Genomic DNA, 24,514 nt, shown 5'->3' with positions numbered 1-24,514 from the left:
AAGTTAATTATTCTACTACAGTGAATACCCAAAGAAAATGGTACACCTGCCTAATATCGTATACGGCCCCACGAGCACGCAGAAGTGCCGCATGTGGCATGTACTCTACTAATGTCTGAAGTAGTGCTAGAGGGAACTGACACCATGAATTCTGCAGGACTGTCGACAAATTCGTAAGAGTCCGAGGGAGGGGGGGGGGGGGGTGGAGATCTCTTCTGAACAGTACGTTGCAAGGCACCCCAGATATTCTCAGTTCATGTCTGGGGAGTTTGGTGGCCAGCGGAAGTGTTTAAAGTCAGCAGAGTGTCCTGCTGGAATTGCCCAAGTTCGTCGGAATGCACAATGGACATGAATAGATGTAGGTGATCAGACACAATGCTTACATATGTATCACCTGTCAGACTCGTATCTAGACGTGTTAGGTATTCCTTATCACACCAACTGCACACGCTCCACACCATTACAGAGCCTCCTCTGTTGACATGCAGGACCCAGGGGGATAAAGAGATACCATCAAACTACAGACCGATTTCACTTTTGCCAGCATTCTCAAAAATTTTAGAAAAAGTAATGTACAGGCAGCTTCTCAACCATCTGACCACAAATAACATATTATCAAGAACACAGTTTGGATTTCTGAAGGGTTCTGATATTGAGAAGGCTATTTACACCTACAGTGAAAATGTACTTAATTCATTCAATAACAAGTTACAAGCAACAGGTATTTTCTGTGATTTGTCAAAGGCATTCGATTGTGTGAACTACAACATCCTTTTAAATAAATCAGAATTCTATGGTGTCACGGGCAGTGCTGCAAAATGGTTCAAATCATACCTCACTAACAGGAAACAAATGGTGTCAGTGCAAGGGACTAGTGAATTAAGTCATCAGTCATCATCAGAATGGGAAGAAATTACATGTGGTGTTCCACAAGGATCCATCTTAGGGCCATTGCTTTTTCTTGTGTACATTAATGATCCCTCATCAGTTACACTGCCAGAAGCAGAGTTCGTTTTGTTTGCAGATGACACAAGTATTGCAATAAATAGTATGTCGAGTGTAGTTCTAGAAAGATCTGCTAATGATATTTTCATGAATATTAATAAATGGTTTAAAGCCAACTCACTGACATTCAACTTTGAAAAGACTCACTATATGCAATTCAGAACCTGTAAGAGGTTTCCACCCAGCATATGCATAAAGTATGAAGAAGAGCAGATAGAAGAGGTCGACAGTCTTAAATTCCTGGGATTACAACTTGATAATAAATTCAGTTGGGAGGAGCACACCACAGAACTGCAGAAACGCCTTAACAAATCTGTATTTGCAATTCGAGTGTTAGCAGACATAGGCGACATAAAAATGTAGAAGCTTGCATACTTTGCCTACTTTCATTCCATAATGTCATATGGTATAATATTTTGGGGTAACTCTACAAGTCAAATAAAAGTTTTCAGAGTCCAAAAGCGTGTAATACGTATTATTTGTGGAGTAAATTCACGGACGTCCTGTAGAAAGCTCTTCAAAGAACTGAGTATACTAACTGCTGCCTCTCAGTATACTTACTCCTTAATGAAATTTGTCCTAAATAATATACATCTTTTTCCAACAAACAGCTTGGTTCATACATACAATACCAGGAACAAAAATGATCTGCACAAGGACTTAAAAGCACTAACTTTAGTTCAAAAAGGGGTCTACTACTCAGGAACACTCATCTTCAATAATTTGCCAGCAAACATAAAAAATTTAGTTACAAATAGAGATCAGTTTAAAAGGAGCCTGAAAGACTTACTAGTGGCCAACTCCTCCTACTCCATTGACGAATTTTTTAATAGAAACAAATGATGTATTGTATATATTCATACCATTAGTATTGTTATTTCAGCTTTAAAAAATTTACGTGTTCCACATCCACGAGGATCTCCTCAGCACGGATCTATGGAACGAAAAACTAATCTAATCTAATCCATGGATTGATGAGGCTGTCTCCATACACGTACACGTCCATCCGCTCGATACAATTTGAAACGAGACTCGTCCGACCAGGCAACATGTTTCCATCAACAGTCCAATGTCGGTGTTGACGGGCGTAAAGCTTTGCGCCGTGCAGTCATCAAGCGTACACGAGAGGGCCTTCGGCTCCATTGACGAATTTTTTAATAGACCAGGCTCTGAAAGCCCATATCGATGATGTTTCGCTGAATAATTCGCACGCTGACACATGTTGATGGCCCAGCATTGAAACTGAAACAATTTGCGGAAGGGTTGCATCTCTGTCACGTTGAACGATTCTCTTCAGTCGTCGTTGGTACCGTTCTTGCAGGATCTTGTTCCGGCCGCAGCGATGTCGGAGATTTGATGTTTTACCGGGTTTTTGATATCGCTACGTCGGAGATGCGTTCAAACTCACTCAGATTTTGATAACCTTTCAATGTAGCAGCAGTAAGTGATCTAACAACTGCGCCAGACACTTGTCTTCTATAGGCGTTGCCGACCGCAGCGCCGTATTCTGCCTGCTACATATCCCTGTATTTGAATACGCATGCCTATACCAGTTTCTTTGGCGCTTCAGTGTATGTTCTGACTTTTGTGGGAAGGACATTTCATTCAGAAATGGGCATAGCCAACGTGTAAAGAAATACCGCCATTCATCGCAGTAGTCTCTCACAGTATAAGAATAGAAGGCGTGGGGCACTGCAGCAAACGCAGTTACCACGAGTAGTCTACTGAACAAGAGACTCGCTCGTCGCCTTCGTGTACCAGTAATGAAATATGTGGTCTTCAGTCCTGAGACTGGTTTGATGCAGCTCTCCATGCTAATCTATCCTGTGCAAGCTTCTTCATCTCCCAGTAGCTACTGCAACCTACATCCTTCTGAATCTGTTTAGTGTATTCATCTCTTGGTCTCCCTCTACGATTTTTACCCTCCACGCTTCCCTCCAATACGAAATTGGTGATCCCTTGATGCCCCAGAACATGTCCTACCAACCGATTCCTTCTCCCAGTCAAATTGTGCCACAAACTTCTCCCCAATCCTATTCAATACCTCATCATTAGTTGTATGATCTACGCATCTAATCTTCAGCATTCTTCTGTAGCACCACATTTCGGAAGCTTCCATTCTCTTCTTGTCCAAACTAGTTATCGTCCATGTTTCACTTCCATACATGGCTACGCTCCATACAAATACTTTCAGAAACGACTTCCTGACACTTAAATCTATACTCGATGTTAACAAATTTCTCTTCTTCAGAAACGCTTTCCTTGCAATTGCCAGTCTACATCTTATATCCTCTCTACCTCGACCATCATCAGTTATTTTGCTCCCCAAATAGCAAAACTCCTTTACTACTTTAAGTGTCTCATTTCCTAATCTAATTCCCTCAGCATCACCCGACTTAATTCGACTACATTCCATTATACTCGGTTTACTTTTGTTGATGTTCATCTTATATCCTCCTTTCAAGACAATATCCATTCCGTTCAACTGCTCTTCCAAGTCCTTTGTTGTCTCTGACAGAATTACAATGTCATCGGTGAACCTCAAAGTTTTTATTTCTTCTCCATGGATTTTAATACCTACTCCGAATTTTTCTTTTGTTTCCTTCACTGCTTGCTCAATATACGGATTGAATAACATCGGGGATAGGCTACAACCCTGTCTCACACCTTTCCCAACCACTGCTTCCCTCTCATGTCCCTGGACTCTTGTAACTGCCATCTTGTTTCTGTACAAATTGTAAATAGCCTTTCGCTCCCTGTATTTTACCGCTGTCACCTTCAGAATTTGAAAGAGAGTATTCCAGTCAACATTGTCAAAAGCTTTCTCTAAGTCTATAAATGCTAGAAACGTAGGTTTGGCTTTCCGTAATCTTTCTTCTAAGGTAAGTCGTGAGGTCAGTATTGCCTCACGTGTTCCAACATTTCTACGAAATCCAAACTGATCTTCCCCGAGGTTGGCTTCTACCAGTTTGTCCATTCGTCTGTAAAGAATTGGCTTTAGTATCTTGCATCCGTGACTTATTAAACTGATTGTTCGGTAATTTTCACATCTGTCAGCACCTGCTTTCTTTGGGATTGGAATTATTATATTCTTCTTGAAGTCTGAGGGAATTTTGCCTGTCTCATACATCTTGCTCACCAGATGGTAGAGTTTTGTCAGGACTGGCTCTCCCAAGGCCGTCAGTAGCTCTAATGGAATGTTGTCTACTCCCGGGCCTTGTTTCGACTCAGGTCTTTCAGTGCTCTGTCAAACTCTTCACGCAGTATCGTACCTCCCATGTCATCTTCATCTACATCCTCTTCCGTTTCCATAACACTGTCCTCAAGTACATCGCCCTTGTCTATACCCTCTATATACGCCTTCTTTGCTTAGAACTGGGTTTCCATCTGAGCTCCTTGATATTCATACAAGTGGTTCTCTTTTCTCCGAAGGTCTCTAAATATATGCTAAAATTATTATTTTCTTAGCTTAGGTTCAGTCAAGTACATGTCAGATTAACATAAGAATAAGCATTTTCAGAAAAAAATGTCTAATTTTACTTTTGTTGTTCAAAGCGAAACCGCTTCTAAACGATGGATTGTTCAAATTTTGTGGTACTCTGCAAGACAGTTACTATTGGCAACGCATAGGCGAAAACCACATGCCTAACTCTGTACGTCTGGTAAGTCGCGGGTGTCTTCTCAGTATGCTGCACAGTGTTGCGTACATGCCATGTCTACGTCTGCTTCGCAGGAACGTGTGCAGCTTCATTTAGCCGTTTAATTTTGTAACAGCTGCTCTGCAGAGTTTTATTTACTCTTGTTGTTGACGAACACGTTGATGCCCCCACAAGACCTGCAATGGCAGCAATTTTGGAGACTATGCTGGCACTCGCTGCAGTCGTACCAGAAAACAACGCAATACGTTGCCACCATCTTCCTTTCATTATTATTGGCACGGCCTACTGGCGCCCGACCACTTCGTAATTTATCTGGGTGGTAATGTAGCACGTCACCCACTGGTCAGAGTCAGCAGCGCGTACATTCTTATGATTCCATGGAAGAGAAGAGGGAGTGATTCGACCCTTAAATGCCAGTGCATACAGAGGGAAATTTCTTACAAATTACTACTACGTCACACAGTATAGAAAATCTAGAAATAAATTAAGAATTCCAGAATGAGGTTTTCACTCTGCAGCGGAGTGTGCGCTGATACGAAACTTCCTGGGAGATTAAAACTGTGTGCCGGACCGAGACTCGAACTTAGGACATTTGCCTTTCGCGGGCAAGTTTTGGTAGAGGAGAGAACTGAAACTGTGAGGACGGGTCGTGGAGTCGTGCTTGGGTAGCTCAGTTGGTGGAGCACTTGCCCGCGAAAGGCAAAGGTCCCTAGTTCGAGTCTCGGTCCGGTACACAGTTTTAATCTGCCAGGAAGTTTCAAATTACGAATTAATTTCGTGAACCAGGTGATTTTTTTTTTTTGGAGTAGATACCCTAATAACACTACGCAACTACTGGGTGAAAATAACGCGAATGCTATGCAGTAGAGTGCGCCGATTCCGATTTTGCAGTCAGAAATGTTGTAGGACGTCGGGATTTTAAGTTATAGCTAAAATTCATGTGATATTAAAAGCCTGTACACGGGTTAATATGTTGCTGCATCAGTGAGCCGTGTTTGATGTACGAGTGTGTGAGTATTGTCAAAGTTGTTCTGCTTCATCTGTCTGTGGAATACTTGCTGGCAACAAAAACTAGTCCTCCGAGGTGTACAATTACAAACAAGAACGAGAAGACAAAAAGCTTGGGGTAAACTTAGACGGGAGAAATGCAAAATGTGTGCCATTATACACAGAGTGCTGGAGATGTCCTCTAGAGTTCAGTAGCTACCATTATACGTCACGGTTGCACCACAGTCTGCGGCAACTCTGGTTCCACTGTGCACACAAATGATGAACTACGTAGTCGACTTGATGAAAGTGGTTTCACACAGTAAAGAACTACAACAAAGGGCTGACACTCGGTCACGAGTGTAGAGTAGTGTGCAGGATCAGCGTACACAGTGATAGTTACCTGGTTTCTGTTTGTGAAACCTGAAGTGCTGGAAACCAGACAGTGTGCCTGTGGTGATGAGCGGGGCTGACAGTGTGCTGTGCTCTGCAGGTACCGGAAGCCGACGCGCGCCTCCCTGCAGACGGCGGAGTACAGCAGCGCGATGCGGGCGCGCGCCGCCGCCCTGTCCGAGCTCGACTCCATCTCGGTGCACCGCGGCCTCGACGACATCGAGCGGCCCGTCTTCTCCAGGTCCACCAGCAGCACCATCAGCAGGTACACTCCCCCACACTGTCACAACCAGTTCACCGTCTTCTCCAGCTCCGCCAGCAGCACCATCAGTGTGTACATTCCTCCACCCTTCTCCAGCTCCACCATCAGCAGGGACACTCCTCCACCCTGGCAACGACAGCTTCCCGTCTCCTCCAAGTCCAAGCGCCATTAACAGGTACATGACTCCACCCTGGCAAGGTCAGCTACCCGTTCTCTTCTCCTCGGATGTCTCTGCCGGCCTCTGACCGAGCACTTTCTAGCTGTCGGTTATGTCCTCTGCCCAGTTTCTATTCTTCCTTCATATTTGCCATGTTGTTGGCGCAGAGCATCCGTGAGCTCTTTAAATTTCACTATCATCATAGTTCATATCAATCGATGCTCTTAATACACTACTGGCCATTAAAATTACTACACCACGAAGATGACGTGCTACGGATGCGAAATTTAACCGACAGAAAGAAGATACTGTGATATGCAAATGATAGGCTTCTCAGAGGATTCACACAAGGTTGGCGCCGGTGGCGACGCCTACAACGTGCAACATGAGGAAAGTTTCCAACCGATTTCTCATACACAAACAGCAGTTGACCGGCGGTGCCTGGTTAAACGTTGTTGTGATGCCTCGTGTAAGGAGAATAAATGCGTACCATCACGTTTTCGGCTTTGATAAAGGTAGGATTGTAGCCTATCGCGATTGCGGTTTATCGTATCGCGACATTGCTGCTCGCGTTGGTTGAGATCCAATGACTGTTAGCAGTATATGGAGTCGTTGGGTTCAGGAGAGTAATACGGAACGCCGCGATGGATCCCAACGGCCTCGTATCACTAGCAGTCGAGATGACGGGCATCTTATCCGCATGGCTGTAACTGATCGTGCAGCCACGTCTCGATCCCCGAGTCAACAGATGGGGACGTTTGCAAACCACAACCATCTGCACGAACAGTTCGACGTTTGCATCAGCATGGACTATCAGCTCGGAGACCATGGCTGCGATTACCCTTGACGCTGCATCACAGACAGGAGCGCCTGCGGTGGTGTACTCGACAATGAACCTGGGTGCGCGAATGGCAAAGCGTCATTTTTTCGGATGAATCCAGGTCCTGTTTACAGCATCATGATGGTTGCATCCGTGTTTGGCGACGTCGCGGTGAACGCACATCAGAAGCGTGTATTCGTCATCGCCATACTGGCGTATCACCCGGCGTGATGGTATGGGGTGCCATTGCTTACACGTCTCGGTCATCTCTTGTTTGCATTTTGCATTGACGGCACTTAGAGCAGTGGACGTTACATTTCAGATGTGTTACGACCCGTAGCTCTACCCTTCATTCGATCCCTGCGAAACCCTACATTTGAGCAGGATAATGCACGACCCCATGTTGCAGGTCCTGTACGGGCCTTTCTGGATGCAAAAAATGTTAGACTGCTGCCCTGGCCAGCACATTCTCCAGATCTCTCACCAATTGAAAACGTCTGGTCAATGGTGGCCGAACAACTGGCTCGTCACAATACGCCGGCCACTACTCTTGATGAACTGTGGTATCATGTGGAAGCTGCATGGGCAGCTGTACCCGTACACGCCATTCAACCTCTGTTTGACTCAATGCCCAGGCGTATCAAGGCCGTTATTACGGCTAGAAGTGGTTCTGCTGCGTACTGATTTCTCAGGATCTATGCAGCCAAATTGCGTGAAAATGTAATCAAATGTCAGTTCTAGTATAATATATTTCTCCAATGAATACCCGTTTATCATCTGCATTTCTTCTTGGTGTAGCAATTTTAATGGCCAGTAGTGTATTTTCATGTATTGCCTAAACCTGTTTCGATTTTTCACTCATTATGAATCTGTACACATATACTACGTGATCAAAAATACCGTGGCACCTGTTAGTGGACATTAATGTGAGGTGTGTCCATCCTTCGTATGTAATGGCAATTTGAACTCTGCTGCCGGCGCTTTCAGCAATATATCCACAATGTCTGTGGAGGAGTGGTAGACCATCCACCCTCAAGAGCCGAAATCAGGGACACAGGTGGCCGAGTGTGCCGGACGTTGTAACCCATCGGATTCAAGTTGGGACTCTGGGCACATTAGTCCAATTCAGAAGTGTTACCGTCCACAAACCGTAGGCTTGGAGTTGCTGCTTTACGGCACGGTGCATTATTATTCTTATACGACCAGCATTTGCCCGTGAGCTGCTCCTGTCCTTTAAACAGTACACAAGGCTTTAAAATTTGTTCAAATACTTATCCATTTATCATTTTCTTAAGCACAATAAGGTGACCACACCATAACCACGAAATACACTTCCATTCCGTGACACCTCATCCGCTATACTTCACTGTTGGCATTGCGTGATGGCACATAACATTCTCCAGGCATTCACCGAACCCAAACCCATCCAGTGAATTGACTCACGGTACAGTGTTATTCATTGCTCCAAATCGGTCATTTACAGTCATCCATTCTCCAGTGTCGCCGTTTCTTACACCATCTCAGCCATCAAGTGCCACTGACTACAGAAATGTGTGGCTTATGAGTAACTGCTCGGCCGTTGTACCACGTTATTTTTATCTCCCTACACAGTCATTGTGCTAGCTAGACTCTAGAACTCACAACTGATTCCTTCTGTTGATTTAATGCGCTTTTTTACGACCACCATTCAGAATGATCGAAAACCCCTATCCATCACTACACGATATCTGTCAGGTCTTCATTTAACTGTGATTGTCGCTACAAGTTTCCTCTTCACAGTCCACAGCTCGTGGTCTTGTGTTCCCGCTTCCACCACACGGGGTCCCGGGTTCGATTCCCGGCGGTGTCAGGGATTTTCTCGGCCTCGTGATGACTGGGTGTTGTGTGCCTTTCATCATCATTGTTGACTCGCAAGTCGCCGAAGTGGCGTCAGCTAAAAAGGACTTCCAATTTCGGCGGCCGAACACCCCACATGGGGTCTCCCGGCCAACAATGCCGTACGATCATTTCATTTTTTTTCCACTTCACAGTCGCATCACCGACAGTCGTCTTGGGCAGCTTTGGAAGTGTTCGAATGTCCCTGATGGATTTATTACTCACGTGACGTGCAATGACTAAAGCACATTGGAAATCACCAAACTCTCCTGACTAACCCGTTCTGCTGCCACTGTCTTTCTGCTGACAGCACTATACTCCCTGGTCCTTTCATTCTGGTGGCTCTGCCTCTTGTGACATCTTGTAATCAGTTCCATGAGGGGTGTGTAGATGTTTTTGATCAGATAGAGTATATAAATTAAAGCCCCCTGCTATGATTTCTGTCTGTATGTTCAGGATAATCTCTGGAACTATTGTAGGGATTTTGATATGGTTTTTACTGATAGACAGGATGATTCACAAGGAAGGTTTACGGATGTAGGAGATCTGACTGGAGTGCCAGGCCAGTGCAAGCTACTGCCAACTTCCACAGCGACCTGCGACTGTAGCTCGCGTCAAATTGACAATGCAGTTAAACCGAGTGTGTGGCACAGTAGCTCACTGCTTAAATCATTACCACAAGTTGTCACTCCAAATGGAAGTTAAAAAAATGGTTCAAATGGCTCTGAGCACTATGGGACTTAGCATCTGTGGTCATGAGTCCCCTAGAACTTAGAACTACTTAAACCTAACTAACCTAAGGACATCACACACATCCATGCCCAAGGCAGGATTAGAACCTGCGACCGTAGTGGTCATGTGGTTCCAGACTGAAGCGACTAGAACCTCACGGCCACACCGGCTGGCGGAAGTTAAATGTGGGATGTGTAACACTACTGCTCCTGACAACTTTCCTGTCACACACTGGTTAAATAATTTAAATTTTATGAAAGTGACGATATTCACTTACCTAACATTGTTCCTCAATTTCAATCGCATCTATTTACAGTAGTTTGTAAACAAAATTACCGCTGCGCCAAACGAGTCGTCTTGTACTTGTTGCTTAGTGCTACCTGTGTGAAGCTGAGGTGGATCACTAATGGCCCTGGGATTTTCTCTGCCTGGGGACTTGGTGTTTGTGTTGTCCTCATCATTTCATCATCACCACCACCATTATCATCATTTGTGACAGAGGCTAATTGGACTGTGTAAAAATTGTGTCAAAATTTTGGCTTTGTACGGGCGCTGATGACTATGCAGTTGAGCACCCCACAAACCAAACGTCACACTAATAGCTCTGTAACACAAGGAACAGCATACAAAACACTAATGTTAGCATTGCATTAAATAAACACCTCACTGCACTACCTAAATAAATTAAAACTGATACTATAATGTTCTTAGCTGATTGCTGCTTCACACATCCTCAAGGCTCTTGCTAGAGTATCGAGTGGAGCTGAGTAGTGATTTTCTTATTCATATCAGAGTAGCACCAGAGGATTATGCTCACGAGGTATCTAGTTTTTCTTAATGATTTTTTGAAGATCACGCTTTTTGAGGGCTATGAATGGCAATTAGTATTAATGATTGTAGTGAGTTGTATCCTAAAATGTCTGTTAACTGTAAAGATTTGTCATTTTTCTGATCTGTCAGGCTGTTTAGTGCATAACTGATGAATGAGCTTGTGGACGAAGGGAAGCAATCCTATAGAGAGTTCCCCTTGATGTACAGATACATTAATTGTTTGCCTACATCATTAACACCAGTGGTTTGTATCAGTTGATCCCTGTTGTGTTCAGAGGATCCTTCTATAGTGACTGAAGCTTTTATCAGGTCTTCATCCACTGTCGTAGACCACATGCCTGATCAATACAACATTGTAGGAAGGATAACTAGCCTATAAATCGTGAGTGTAGTGTCTGTGGATGGCATCCCACCCTTAATGAGTGGGTACATCTGGGAGTGTGCTTAGTGCCTAGACATATGTATGTTGACGCTAATATAATTTGACTTGTATATGTGATTAAAATTAAGTTGACATGAAAAAATACTCTTCTAAAAAAAAAGTGTAACAAAAAAAAAAATTGGGACATCCAGAAGATGCTGTCCAGATTTCCACATACATGTACACATCATCAGTGAGAATGTAAATGATTAGAGTTTGAATTCCTTGTGATGGGTAGAAAACCTGAAAGAGTGCATTTGTTTTGTTCATGTTTACTGTTGCCAGGAGGCCTAGTAGGGTATATAAGGGGGTGTGAACAGTGTCATATGTTGAGTGATCACTGTGAGGGACATGCAGATGCCACATACTCCAGTGAGTCAGCATTATAAGCAACCTGAAATTTTCAAATGGTCTCATTGTAGGTCTCCATGTGGCTGGCTGGTTGAATCATGCAATTATCCAGATTCATGCAACATACAGATGTGACTGTGGCCTGATGTTGGACTGCATTGCAACTTGTGGGCAGATGTGCTTGTAGTCAAGGTTCTGGTCAACTGTCACAGAATAGGCTCACTGTATTGTGCACGAAGAACATCATACTTTTTCACATCTTTGCCTGCCATCTGAGGAAAAGTAATGCACTCTTAGAATCACTCTGTGCCACCCAACACCATTGGTCACAGGCCAGCAGTGGACAGACTAGGCAATTATTGCAATCGACATCACAACACAACAGCTGCATTTGGAGAGTTGTCATGAATGAGCAGCAGGCCATGGCATCACATTGTGTTCAGAGATGGGTCGCAGTTTTGCTCTTGTTCGCGCGTATGACAGCTCCCTGGGGGTTGTCCCATTCTTCCAACGTATGGGAGATGCACTGTCGTGTTACTCCTGCCATCATGGTGTGGTGAACCATTGGCTGGTAGTAAATGAGTGGACTCCAATGGCATAATGGTACGTCATGTACATCCTGCGTCATCATGCGTTACCTCTCCAGTGGCAGTACTGTGGTGCCATTTTTCGACAGGGCAGTGCTTGTCCACACATGTATATGAACTGTCTACGTGATGCTGAGGTACTTCCAGGCAAGAGCCCTAGATCTGTTCCCAATTGAATGCTTGTGGGATCAACTCAGACATCAGCTCTGTCCCACTCCATTGTGTAGGATATCAAGGATCAAAGGTTGCCGGCCAGTTTGCCTAAGGAGAGGACGCAATGGCTTTGACACCATTTCCCAACCGAATCCGTTCATGTGTCCAGGCAAGAAGGGGTGCAATGTTACACTGAGAAGTGTACACATACTGCCAAGTTCTTTGTAAATTTGACTTCATTAGGCAATCATTGACTAACATTATATGCCCTGTCAACCCATGAAATTTCATTTAGTCTTCCACTTCAAGGTGCTTCACCATGGTCTAGGCATACTGTCTTCGATTGGTAATCAGAACACCCTCGGTCCCAGGCTCAAACCCTGCCACTGCTTAAATTTTGAATAAAAATCATAAGCATTGGCAGCCAAAGACTTCCTGCATAAGTCGTCACCCACATTCTGCCAATGGCCTTGTGAAAGAGGATGGAGGAGTGGACAGAGGTTCAGTCACTCTCTTGCCCTTGGTGTGGGAAACTGCCCCTAAGGGTGGAAGAATCAGCAAGACCAATGACATGAGGATCAAGAAGGCAATGGAAACTACTGCATTAAAGACACACAGTGTGTATCTACAGGTCACATGGCCTGTAATTGAGGAAGCATCAAGATGATCTCTCCATTCCAGAATAATCCTCCATTTAGATCTCCAGGAGGGGACTGACAAATGAAAGGATGATGTTTTACAAGACAGGGCATGGAATTACAGAAATTTGAATATGCTAGAGAAGCTAGAAAACCTGAAAAGGGAAATGCAAAGGCTCAATCTAAATATAGTGGGAGTCAGTGAAGTGAAATGGAAAGTAGCTAACAATTTTTGGTCAGATGAGTATGTGGTAACATCGACAGAAGCAGAAAATGAAATAATGGGAGCAGTATTTGTTATGAATAGGAAGATGAGGTGGAGAGTGTGTTGCTGTGAACAGTTCAGTGATAGGGTTGTCCTCATCAGAACCGACAGCAAACAAACACCAACAATAGTTCAAGTATACATGCCGATGTTGTAAGCTGAAGATTAAGAGATAAAGTGTATGGGGATATTGAAAGGGTAATCCAGTACGTAAAGGGAGATAAAAATCTCATAGTCATGGGAGACTAAAAATGTAGTTGCAGGAGGAGGTGGATTATAAGAGAAATTTACAGAAGAATGTGGGCTGAAGACAGGGAATGAGAGAGGAAGAAGACTAATTGAGTTCTGTAATGAATTGCAGCTAGTAATAGTGAATACTCTCTACAAGAATCACAAGAAAAGGCTGAGAGATATGGGAAGATTTCAGTTATATTAAATCATGGTCAGTCATAGATTCCAAAATAAGATACTGGATTGTAAAGCATACCCAGGGGCAGATGCAGACTCAGATGACAATTTAGTAGTGATGAAGAGTAGACTGAACTTTGAGATTAGTCAGGAAGAATCAATATGCAAAGAAGTTGGATACAGAAGGACTAAGGACTGAAGAGATGCCCCTGAAGCTCTCTAAGGCTATAGATACTGCGATAGGAAATAGTTCAGCAGTTAGTTCAGTCGAAGAGGCTTAGACATCTATAAAAAGGACAGTCACAGAAGTTGAAAAGAAAAACATAGGTACAAAGAAGGTAACTGTGAAGAAACCGTGTGTAACAGAAGAAATGAAAGAAGGAAGTACAAAAATTTTAAGGGAAATTCAGGAATACATAAATACAAGTTGCTGAGCAATGAAATCAATAGGAAGTGAAATGAAGCTAAGATGAAATCGCTGCTTTAAAAATGCGAAAAAATGAAAAACAAACAGGTTGTCAGGAGGACTGACTCAGCATATAGAGAAGTCAGAACAGCCTTTGGTGAAATTAAAAGCAAGGGTGGTAACATTAAGAGTACAATGGGAATTCCACTGTTAAATGAAGAGGAGCGAGCGGATCAGTGAAAAGAGTACACTAAAGACCTCTAGGAGGGGGAAGATTTGTCTGATGTGATAGAAGAAGAAGAAGAAGAAACAGGAGTCAATAGAGAGAAGATAGGGGATCCAGAATTAGAATCAGAATTTAAAAGAGCTTTGGAAGACTTAAGATCAAATAAGACAGAAAGGATATGTAACACAAGCTGTACATGGTCATGAATAAAACAGTGACCCGAATATAGAATAAACTTCCTTTACTTTATGTCTATGGCCACAAAGTTTTTTGTCATCAGAACACCAGTTTTGGTCTATAATGACCATCTTCAGATCTGTTTTATAAAAACATGTCCTAATGTCCCCCCTGCGGGTCTGGGGGTTAGAATAGGCCCGAGGTCTTCCTACCTGTCGTAAGAGGCGACTAAAAGGAGTCCATCCCCCTCAAGGGGGTAGTTAGCACCTGCGTCCGGAGACGGACGGTCCCACGACCTATATTTGTGGTCTTTTTGGTTTTTCACTTCTCGTTTCTTCCTTCTTTGGTTGGTTCCTTTCTTTGTTCTTCTCCATCTCACTGTCTTCCTTACTCTTCTCCTTGCCTTCTTCTCCTTGCCTTCTTCTCCTTGCCTTCTCTGGTCTCCGCCTCGGCGTCTTGAGACAGTCTGTCCTCTCTCTCCCTCTCTCTCTTCTTTTTCTTCTTCTTCTTCTTCTTCCTTCCTCCCTGTGCGCGCCTGAAGGCCGACCCACGCGTTCGCACCCGTAGCCGGTGACGGGGTAACGCGTAATTCCCCGCCCGGGGTAGACAAGTAAGGCCCGCACATACCCCCTGGTAAAGGCCAGGCCCAGGGAGGGGTGATTGCCTGAGCTGATACCTTCTGACCATGCCGATTGAAAGGTTTCTCGGGAGGTGTGACCTGAGGTGTAAACATTCACCTAAGGCGGGAGTACCCTCTGAGAGGGTCCCCTTATGGAAGGAGCGCGCCATCGGAGACGCTGGCAATCATGGGGGATTCCTCCGCAATGGATTTCTCTTCTTCTCTCTCGACTTTTGCCCACAAACGGAAACATGACCAGCCCCCAGTGACGAAAGTACTACCGCCTACCCCACACTTCCTCGTCGTTTCTCGATCTGAGGATGGAAAGGATTTTTCCTCTGTCAACCCTTTCGTTATCCAGAAGGGCGTAGATGCCATAGCCGAATCTGTCAAATCTTGTACCAGGTTGCATAATGGTACCTTGTTACTAGAAACTGAGAGCGCCTTTCAGGCACAAAAACTGCTTCGGGCCACGCTCCTGTACACGTTCCCTGTCCGGGTGGAGGCTCACCGAACTTTGAATTCGTCTCGTGGCGTGGTCTATACTAGATCCCTCGACGGATTGACTGACGAGGAGATTCAATCTTTCCTCGCTGAGCAGGGCGTGACGGCTGTCCATAGGGTCATGAAAAAGGTCAACAATGACCTTGTACCGACCCGGGCACTTTTCTTGACCTTTGATAGTGTTAAGCTGCCATCGCGCATCAAGGCGGGCTACGAGGTTATTTCTGTTCACCCCTATGTCCCGACACCTACGCGCTGCTACCAGTGTCAGCATTTCAATCACACTCGACAGTCTTGTTCCAATGCGGCTAAATGTGTCACTTGTGGCAGGGATGCCCATGAGGGTGACTGTCCACCTCCGTCTCCTCGTTGTGTGAACTGTCAGGGTGACCATGCCGCATCCTCCCACGACTGTCCCGTCTATAAGGAAGAACGCTGTATCCAAGAAATTCGGGTCAAAGAGAAAGTGTCCACCTCGGCTGCTCGCAAGCTGTTGGCTAGTAGGAAGTCCACGCTGCTCCCAGCGGGGAAATACAGTACTGTCCTCGCCTCTCCTCGGACTACCAGGGAGGTGGCAACCCAGACATGCGATCTGACCTTCAGCACCACGGTCGTCCGTTCGGCCAGTGCTAAGATCGCGTGGTCGACGTCTCCTCTTCCTCCCATCACCCCACAGACACCAGCCCCTTCATCAGGTTCTGCTAAGACGAAGACCCAGAAGTCAGATGCACGGGCCTTCAAGAAGGAACCGTCCCGTGCAGACTTCCTACGTACCTCGACCTCCCAGCCATCAACCGGTACTTCCACCAAACGACCTTCCAAGAAGGCTCATAGGAAGCACAGTTCTCCTTCTCCGCCACGGCGCATTTCTTCTCCTGCACCACCCAGCGGTTGCCGCCCCAGGCCGTCATCCGTTTCGCCTGGCCGCACCGCTGGTAGCCGAACATCTGGCCGTTCACCGGCGGAGGAAGCTCCCCCTCCCGGCCATCTTACCAAGATGGCCGATGAACCTATAGAACCAATGGACGATGACTGTCCGCCTACTGATAGCGGCGGCAGTGCTCACTCGAAGCCAGGCCCTCAGCGGCCTTCGAGGTGACCCCTTCTTTCCTCTTCCTTTTCTTCTTACGATGGCACTTATTCACTGGAATATTCGCAGCATTCGCTCCAACCGAGAGGACTTGAAGTTGCTGCTCCACTTGCACCGTCCGCTCGTCTTAGCCCTCCAGGAAACGAAGCTACGCCCATGCGATCAAATTGCCTTGGATCACTACACCTCTGTACGTTTTGACCTACCCCCTGTGGTAGGTATCCCGGCTCATGGAGGGGTTATGTTGCTGGTCTGGGATGATATTTACTACGATCCCATCACGTTGCACACCGGCCTGCAGGCAGTTGCCATCCGCATTACTCTCCCCACTTTTACATTTTCCATTTGTACCGTTTACACTCCATCGTCGTCTGCCATTACCAGGGCAGACATGATGCAACTTATTGCTCAGCTACCTGCACCATTTTTGTTAACTGGAGACTTCAATGCCCAACATCCCCTTTGGGGCTCTCCAGCATCCTGCCCGAGGGGCTCCCTGTTAGCAGACCTTTTCAACCAGCTCAATCTTGTCTGCCTCAATACTGGCGCCCCTACTTTTCTTTCGGACACATCTCACACCTATTCCCATTTAGACCTCTCTGTATGTACTCCCCAACTTGCACGCCGGTTTGAGTGGTATGCACTTTCTGATACATATTCGAGCGACCACTTCCCGTGTGTTATCCATCTCCTGCAGCATACCCCCTCTCTGTGCTCATCTAGTTGGACCATCTCCAAAGCAGACTGGGGGCTCTTCTTTTCCAGGGCGACCTTTCAGGATCAAACCTTCACAAGCTGCGATCGTCAGGTCGCACACCTCACGGAAGTCATTCTCACTGCTGCTGAATATTACATCCCTCACCCTACTTCTTATCCACGTCACGTACCGGTCCCCTGGTGGACCGCAGCATGTAGAGACGCTTTACGTGCTCGTCGACGTGCTTTACGCACCTTTAAAGGCCACCCTACAGTGGCAAATTGTATCAATTATAAACGATTACGTGCACAGTGTCGTCGTATTATTAAAGAGAGCAAGAAAGCCAGCTGTGCTGCTTTCACAAGCACCTTCAACAGTTTTACTCCTCCTTCTGTTGTCTGGGGTACCCTGCGCCGGCTATCTGGCACTAAGGTCCACTCACCAGTTTCTGGCTTGATGGTCGTGAATGACGTCCTTGTGGCCCCTGAGGCTGGCTCCAATGCCTTCGGCCGCTTTTTCGCAGAGGTTTCGAGCTCCGCTCATTACCACCCTGCCTTACTCCCCCGCAAACAGGCAGAGGAGGCTAGGCCACCTAACTTCCGCTCCTCGAATCGTGAAAGTTATAATGCCCTATTCACCATGCGGGAACTCGAAAACGCACTTGGCCGATCACGGTCCTCCGCTCCAGGGCCTGATTCTATTCATATTCAGATGCTGAAGAACCTTTCTCCTGTGGGTAAAGGTTTCCTTCTTCGTACTTACAATCGCATCTGGATTGCGGGACATGTTCCCGCATGCTGGCGTGAGTCTATTGTTGTCCCGATCCCTAAGCTGGGGAAGGACAAGCACTTGCCTTCCAGTTATCGACCCATCTCGCTTACCAGCTGTGTCTGTAAAGTGATGGAGCGAATGGTTAACTCCCGTTTGGTTTGGCTGCTCGAGTCTCGACGCCTACTTACCAATGTACAATGTGGATTTCGTAGGCGCCGCTCTGCTGTTGACCATCTGGTTACCTTGTCGACCTTCATTACGAATAACTTCTTGCGGAAGCGCCCGACCGCGGCTGTGTTCTTTGATTTGGAGAAGGCTTACGACACCTGTTGGAGGGCGGGCATTCTCCGCACCATGCATACATGGGGCCTTCGCGGTCGCCTCCCTCTTTTTATTCGTTCCTTTTTAATGGATCGACAGTTCAGGGTATGTGTGGGTTCTGTCCTGTCAGACACCTTTCGCCAGGAGAATGGGGTGCCACAGGGCTCAGTTTTGAGCGTCGCTCTCTTCGCCATAGCGATCAATCCAATAATGGATTGCCTCCCAGCTGATGTATCAGGCTCCCTTTTTGTGGACGATTTTATCATCTATTGCAGCGCGCAGCGTACGTGTTTCCTGGAGCGCTGTCTTCAGCGTTCTCTTGACTGTCTTTACTCCTAGAGTGTCGCCAATGGCTTCCGTTTTTCTGCCGAGAAGACGGTCTGTATTAACTTCTGGCGCTACAAAGAGTTTCTCCCACTGTCCTTAAGACTCGGTCCTGTTGCTCTCCCATTCGTGGAGACAACAAAATTTTTAGGTCTTACATTTGACAGGAAACTTAGCTGGTCTCCACATGTGTCATATTTGGCTGCCCGTTGTACCCGTTCTCTAAATGTCCTCCGTGTTCTCAGTGGTATGTCGTGGGGAGCGGATCGAACCGTCCTACTTCGCCTATATCGGTCGATCGTCCGCTCCAAGCTGGATTATGGGAGCTTCGTATACTCCTCTGCACGGCCATCCATCTTACGCCGCCTCAACTCCATACAACATCGTGGTTTACGACTTGCGATTGGAGCGTTTTATACTAGTCCCGTCGAGAGTCTTCATGCTGATGCTGGTGAATTGCCACTCACCTACCGGCACGATATACTGCTTTGTCGGTATGCCTGTCGGCTACTGGCAATGCCCGACCACCCGTCTTATTGTTGCTTTTTTTGGTGACTCTCTCGACCGTCAATACGGGTTGTATGTCTCTGCCCTGCTACCCCCTGGAGTTCGCTTTCGTCGCCTCCTTCAACACCTTAATTTTTCACTCGCTGCAACCTTTCGAGTGGGCGAGAGCCACACGCCACCTTGGCTCCAGGCTCAGGTTGGCGTCCACCTTGACCTCTGCTCACTCCCAAAGGAGGTTACCCCCGGTTCAGCCTACCACTCCCATTTTGTCGAACTTCGTTCGAAGTTCATTAGTATGACCTTCATTTATACAGATGGCTCTAAGACCAATGACGGGGGCGAGTATTCTTTTATTGTCGGGGCACAAAGTTTCAAATACCGGCTCCATGGGCATTGTTCGGTCTTCACAGCTGAGCTCTTTGCCCTCTACCAGGCTGTTCTTTACATCTGCCGCCACCGACATTCTGCATATGTCATCTGCTCAGATTCCCTGAGCACCATCCAGAGCCTCAGTGATCCGTACCCGGTTCACCCTTTCATGCACCGGATCCAATGCTCTCTTCAGCAGCTGGTGGACGTCGGTTCTCCGGTTAGCTTTATGTGGGTTCCTGGCCATGTCGGTATCCCTGGGAACGAAGCTGCAGATGCCGCGGCCAAGGCTGTGGTCCTCCAGCCTCGGACAGCTTCTTGTTGTGTCCCTTTGTCAGATTGTAGCAGGGTCATTTGTCAGCGCATTTTATCACTATGGCATGCCGATTGAGCTGCACTTACAGACAACAAGCTTCGGGCCTTGAAACCTCTTCCCGCGGCTTGGACGTCCTCCTCACGCCCTTCTCGGCGGGAGGAGGTAGTTTTGGCCCGGTTACGAATTGGACACTGCCGGTTCAGCCATCGCCATCTGCTGATGGCTGCGCCGGCGCCGTTCTGCCCATGTGGGCACTTGCTGATGGTCCACCACATTTTAACGTCCTGTCCAGATTTTAACACACTGCGTCTTGATCTTGGCCTGCCATGTACTCTAGATGCCATTTTAGTGGATGACCCGTGAGCAGCTGCTCGCGTTCTTCATTTTATCAACTTGACAACCCTCTCTAAGGACATTTGATTATGCTTTTTTTTTAAATCCTATGCCTGTCAGTCTGTCTTTTATCGTGTTTTCTGTTTCGTTGCTGTTTTAAACTTGTGACTTGCGGTGCATTCCTAACGTAGTCTGGGCGCTAATGACCGTTGTAGTTGTGCGCCCTAAAACCACAAAAAAAAAAAAAGTCCTAATGTACTGCAGCCACAGTTTCATCATCAAATGTTAAACACAAAATTAGCACCAGCATTGTCAAAAATAAAGAAATAAATAATAAATAAATAAAACAGCATATGCAAGAGTCATCTTGTTAGTAACACTACTGTTCAAAGCAACAGTCCAGAACAGTTTTGTATTTAACATTTGATGATGCCACTGTGGCTGCAGTACTTTAGAACATGTTTTTATAAAACAGATCTGAAGATGGTCATTATAAACCAAAATTGGCAGTCTGATGTCAAAAAATCTATGACCAAAGACATGAAGTAAAGGAAATTTATAGGATGTGTAACATTCTATCAGAATTTCTAGAATCGGTTGGAGAAGCAGCAGCAAAATGTCTGTTCACATTGGTGTGCAGAATGTATGAATCTGATGAAATACCATCTGACTTTCGGAAAAATATCATCCACACAGTCATGAAGCCTGTAGGAGCTTAAAAGTGCAAGAATTATCACACAATCAGCTTAACAACTCATGCATCCAAGCTAATTCCGACCATAATCTGATTGTCATTGACAAAAAGCATTATGGTATCACTTTTTATTATTTTATGGGGTGTGTTGTTTGGGTTTATTTAATTTTTAAGGTAATGTTCCATTTGTGTTTTTGTATATTATTTCTTGTTTTATAGGACTGTTGATAATGATTGAAAAATTAAAAGTTGTACAGGCTGTTAATAAAAAAACTCCATGAGCAATAACTGATACAACCTTTGTAGTCATTTTATATTCATGCACCATTCTCAGATTGTTTGCTAATATGTGACTGTCTGCATTCCGGAGTGGGAGCTGAATTTGGACCCTTGTCTTTCATAGGCACTTCTCTCTCCCTCTTTCCAGACTCTCACTTCTTCTTCTTCTGCATGCATTAATCCAGCAAACTTTTGTGAAATTCAGACTGGATCATTCAAGCTTCCCTTTGGTCTGACCACTGCAGAATCACCTACACTGGAGACTCCACCTGACAAGCCAGGTTTTTGAATGATTTGCCTCCAACTGTCTCCATCTTGGTAGATTTCCTCCTCAACATGCCATCCAATGCCTCTCCTGGCCTTTCAGGCTATTCTTTAAACTGGTCCAGCCACCTCTTTTGTAGACATCTACTGGCTGTTGTCCTGCTGCATTCCTGTCTGAGTACTGATCGTGAATTACTCTCACTGTGTATGTTTCACACAAGCAGAGCACATCAGTCAGTCTGTACTCTGACCCCTCAATGTGTGCACTTCCACTGCACTACAGATACCAGATGTCGGCTCCATCCTGTAATGCAACAACGCTGTGGCATATGATATCGTATATGCACAAACAGAAAGAGAACAGAACACTTTTGCAAACTTGTTAATTTTTGGAATGTAGGTTTTTTTGAGAAACTGATCAGTAGCATAGCCTGAGATTGTAAGGCAAGATGGCAAAGCAGTAGAAAATGCTTTAGTTAACCGCAATTCTCTTTTTATGTGTTTGTTTCTGATCTTGTTTCTCATTGTCTTTTGGAGAGCAGACCTAAAAAAATTCATTTTATAAGTATGTTGTTCATGTATGTGTTCTTTGGTTATCTATGTAGCTCCCATAGGATGTGATGTGCAGCAAGGAATTTCTGAACATGGCCTGTTTAGTGCATACAGGGATATTCTTTCCCAGCTTGAAATATTTGGTTCTTTTGGGTATCATATTCAGAATTTTAAGATCAGTTCTCCCATCACTTGCCACAACACTATGAAGATATGTAAATTGTTCACATTCTTGATCTTCTTTCCCTCTGAAGATAACTTACATGGAGTGGCTGTGCCACTCATTTGCATTGTCTTGTTCTTATTCACAATCAACCTGAACTCTTTCAAGTTTGAGTTCCACAGATCCAGTTTCCTCTGTACCTCCTTGTCAGTTTCACCCCAAATGGTAGTTTCATCTGCATATACAAGAACATTTTGGTCTCCTTTTCCCTCTTCCTTGACATCCTTCATTGTGGTATCTGCAGAAATGAAATGGTTTTGTTGCACACCTGTCTTTGTTTCAAACCACTGTGACTTTCTATGCTCTATTAATATGGTGCTTGCACAGTTATACTCTGTGGAACCTTCAAGGCTTGTACTTTAGAGACAAATTTTGGCTAATATTCTATATGGGATTTTCGTTTTTCATGATATTCTAAGATTTTGTCTTTTAAACTGTAAATGTTGAGTGCCTGATATGTACCTTTATGTCTCTTTCTTTGTTACCCATACAAATTATCCAGTAAATAATATAGCAAAAATTGTGTTGCATATTTTAGCACACTAGTAAGGGCCCACACTTCAGCACTGTAAAACCTGCTAGAACTGCCATAGTCTTGTATAGTTTCAATACTTTTTTTCCTTCCATATTGTGTTTGTTGGTGCTGTATTTATTGTATCATACATTCTATGATATTACTTTTGCTCCAATATCAAGTTCTTCAAGAGGTGACATTGTGAAACCAAGAAAGGTAAATTGGCTGATTATTTTAAGGGATTTGTTATTAATAAACAACTTACAGCAGATTTGGAATGGATCACAAAATACCATGTATTCTGTTCCATGCATCTAAGCTTTAAAAAAAAAACCTTTTATTACTATTTTCCAATTCAGACAGTATTTGCTGTATGTATACATCTTCAGAATTTGTAACTATTAAGATTGTCAGCAAATGAGATATTCAGACAAAGTTGTCACTGTTTATATTATTGTCAGAACCCATCTGTGCAAGTTTTGTTTTCCATTCTCAACTGGGATCTTCAGTATATAAATGTGATAGAATTGGCAACAAATATCAGCCTGCCATATGCCATTGCTGATGTTATAATATGTTGGCAAGTTTTGAAGCAGAACACATTGAGCTGCAGAGTGGTAGATTCATTCTGCTATTATTGCCAGTGATTGCTTCATTCTGCTATTGCTGCCTGTGATTGTAGCAAAATTCAAAACAACCTAGGCAGTTTTAAAGTGCATAGGTTTCTGTAGCCAGTGTTAAACTGAATAAAACAGTATCTTGTAGAATGGTGTCCAGCACCTCCAGTGGGATCTATGTGTAAGATTGTAAGCACTCTGTCTTCAGGGCACAAGTGGCCCATCAGGACCATCCGACCACCGTGTCATCCTCAGTTGAGGATGCGGATAGGAGGGGCGTGTGGTCAGCACACCGCTCTGCCGGTCGTTATGATGGTATTCTTGACGGAAGTCGCTACTATTCGGTCGAGGAGCTCCTCAAATGGCATCACGAGGCTGAGTGTATCCTGAAAAATGGCAACAGCGCATGGCGGCTGGATGGTCACCCATCTAAGTGTTGGCCACGTCCGACAGTGCTTAACTTTGGTGATCTCACGGGAACTAGTGTATCCACTGTGACAAGGCCGTTGCCTGTAAGATTGTAGACCTGCAAAAATGTCAGGTTCTTGCATGGCCTTGTCAATCTCTCCCAAGTGCATGACACAGCAGTTATGATCAAAGTACATATACTTGTGTCTGAATAAAATGTCATCCACATAGAATTGTTATTTTTAGCTATTCATTTTTCTAAGATAGCAACATTAGGAGGTCATACAATTATTAAATCAGAAATGTATGTCCGGACACTCTGACTACACAGCCTAAATACTTTGTTCTTAACTTTTCCTGTGATCATTATGAGGAACAGACAATAAAATGGCAGACCTGCTGCACTGACTGCATCCAATACCAGTTTTTTTAAAATCTACCCAACATGGCTCCCCTGAACAGTGTCATCATTCTTCCATAAATTCTCATTTAAATCCCCTGAGAGCATCTGTAACACTTTGTAGTACATATACCAATGTATTCCGATTCTAGAAGTGTGTCTTTAAATTCATACAATGTTTGCTGTCTGCTGCCAAAAGCTGGTGTAACTCAATGGAACAGCATTCTGTATTCATTCCTTAACAGATACACTGCATTTTCCAAGAATCATCTGGACCAATTTGTCTTTCACATTATTACAGGGTGGCACAGTTATAAGTAGCCTGGCTCACCTTTGAGTTGTTGTTATTGTTGCTGTGG

The 24,514-nt window shown here is 44.9% G+C and overlaps 1 protein-coding gene across 3 annotated transcripts in view; it reads left to right on the top strand.

Annotated features, from left to right (window-relative positions):
* LOC126418812 (copper-transporting ATPase 1) overlaps positions 1 to 24,514 on the top strand; it is a 515,583-nt gene that overhangs the window by 475,298 nt on the left and 15,771 nt on the right. For all 3 annotated transcript variants that reach the window (XM_050085753.1, XM_050085755.1, XM_050085754.1), the window contains one exon: positions 6,145 to 6,309. In XM_050085753.1, coding sequence (XP_049941710.1) covers positions 6,145 to 6,309 — 165 coding nt within the window. The remainder of the gene's footprint in view (positions 1 to 6,144; positions 6,310 to 24,514) is intronic.

This window comes from Schistocerca serialis, chromosome 9, assembly GCF_023864345.2.
Source record: "Schistocerca serialis cubense isolate TAMUIC-IGC-003099 chromosome 9, iqSchSeri2.2, whole genome shotgun sequence".
Classification (NCBI taxonomy): domain Eukaryota; kingdom Metazoa; phylum Arthropoda; class Insecta; order Orthoptera; family Acrididae; genus Schistocerca; species Schistocerca serialis.
This window is presented reverse-complemented; position numbering and strand designations above follow the sequence as displayed.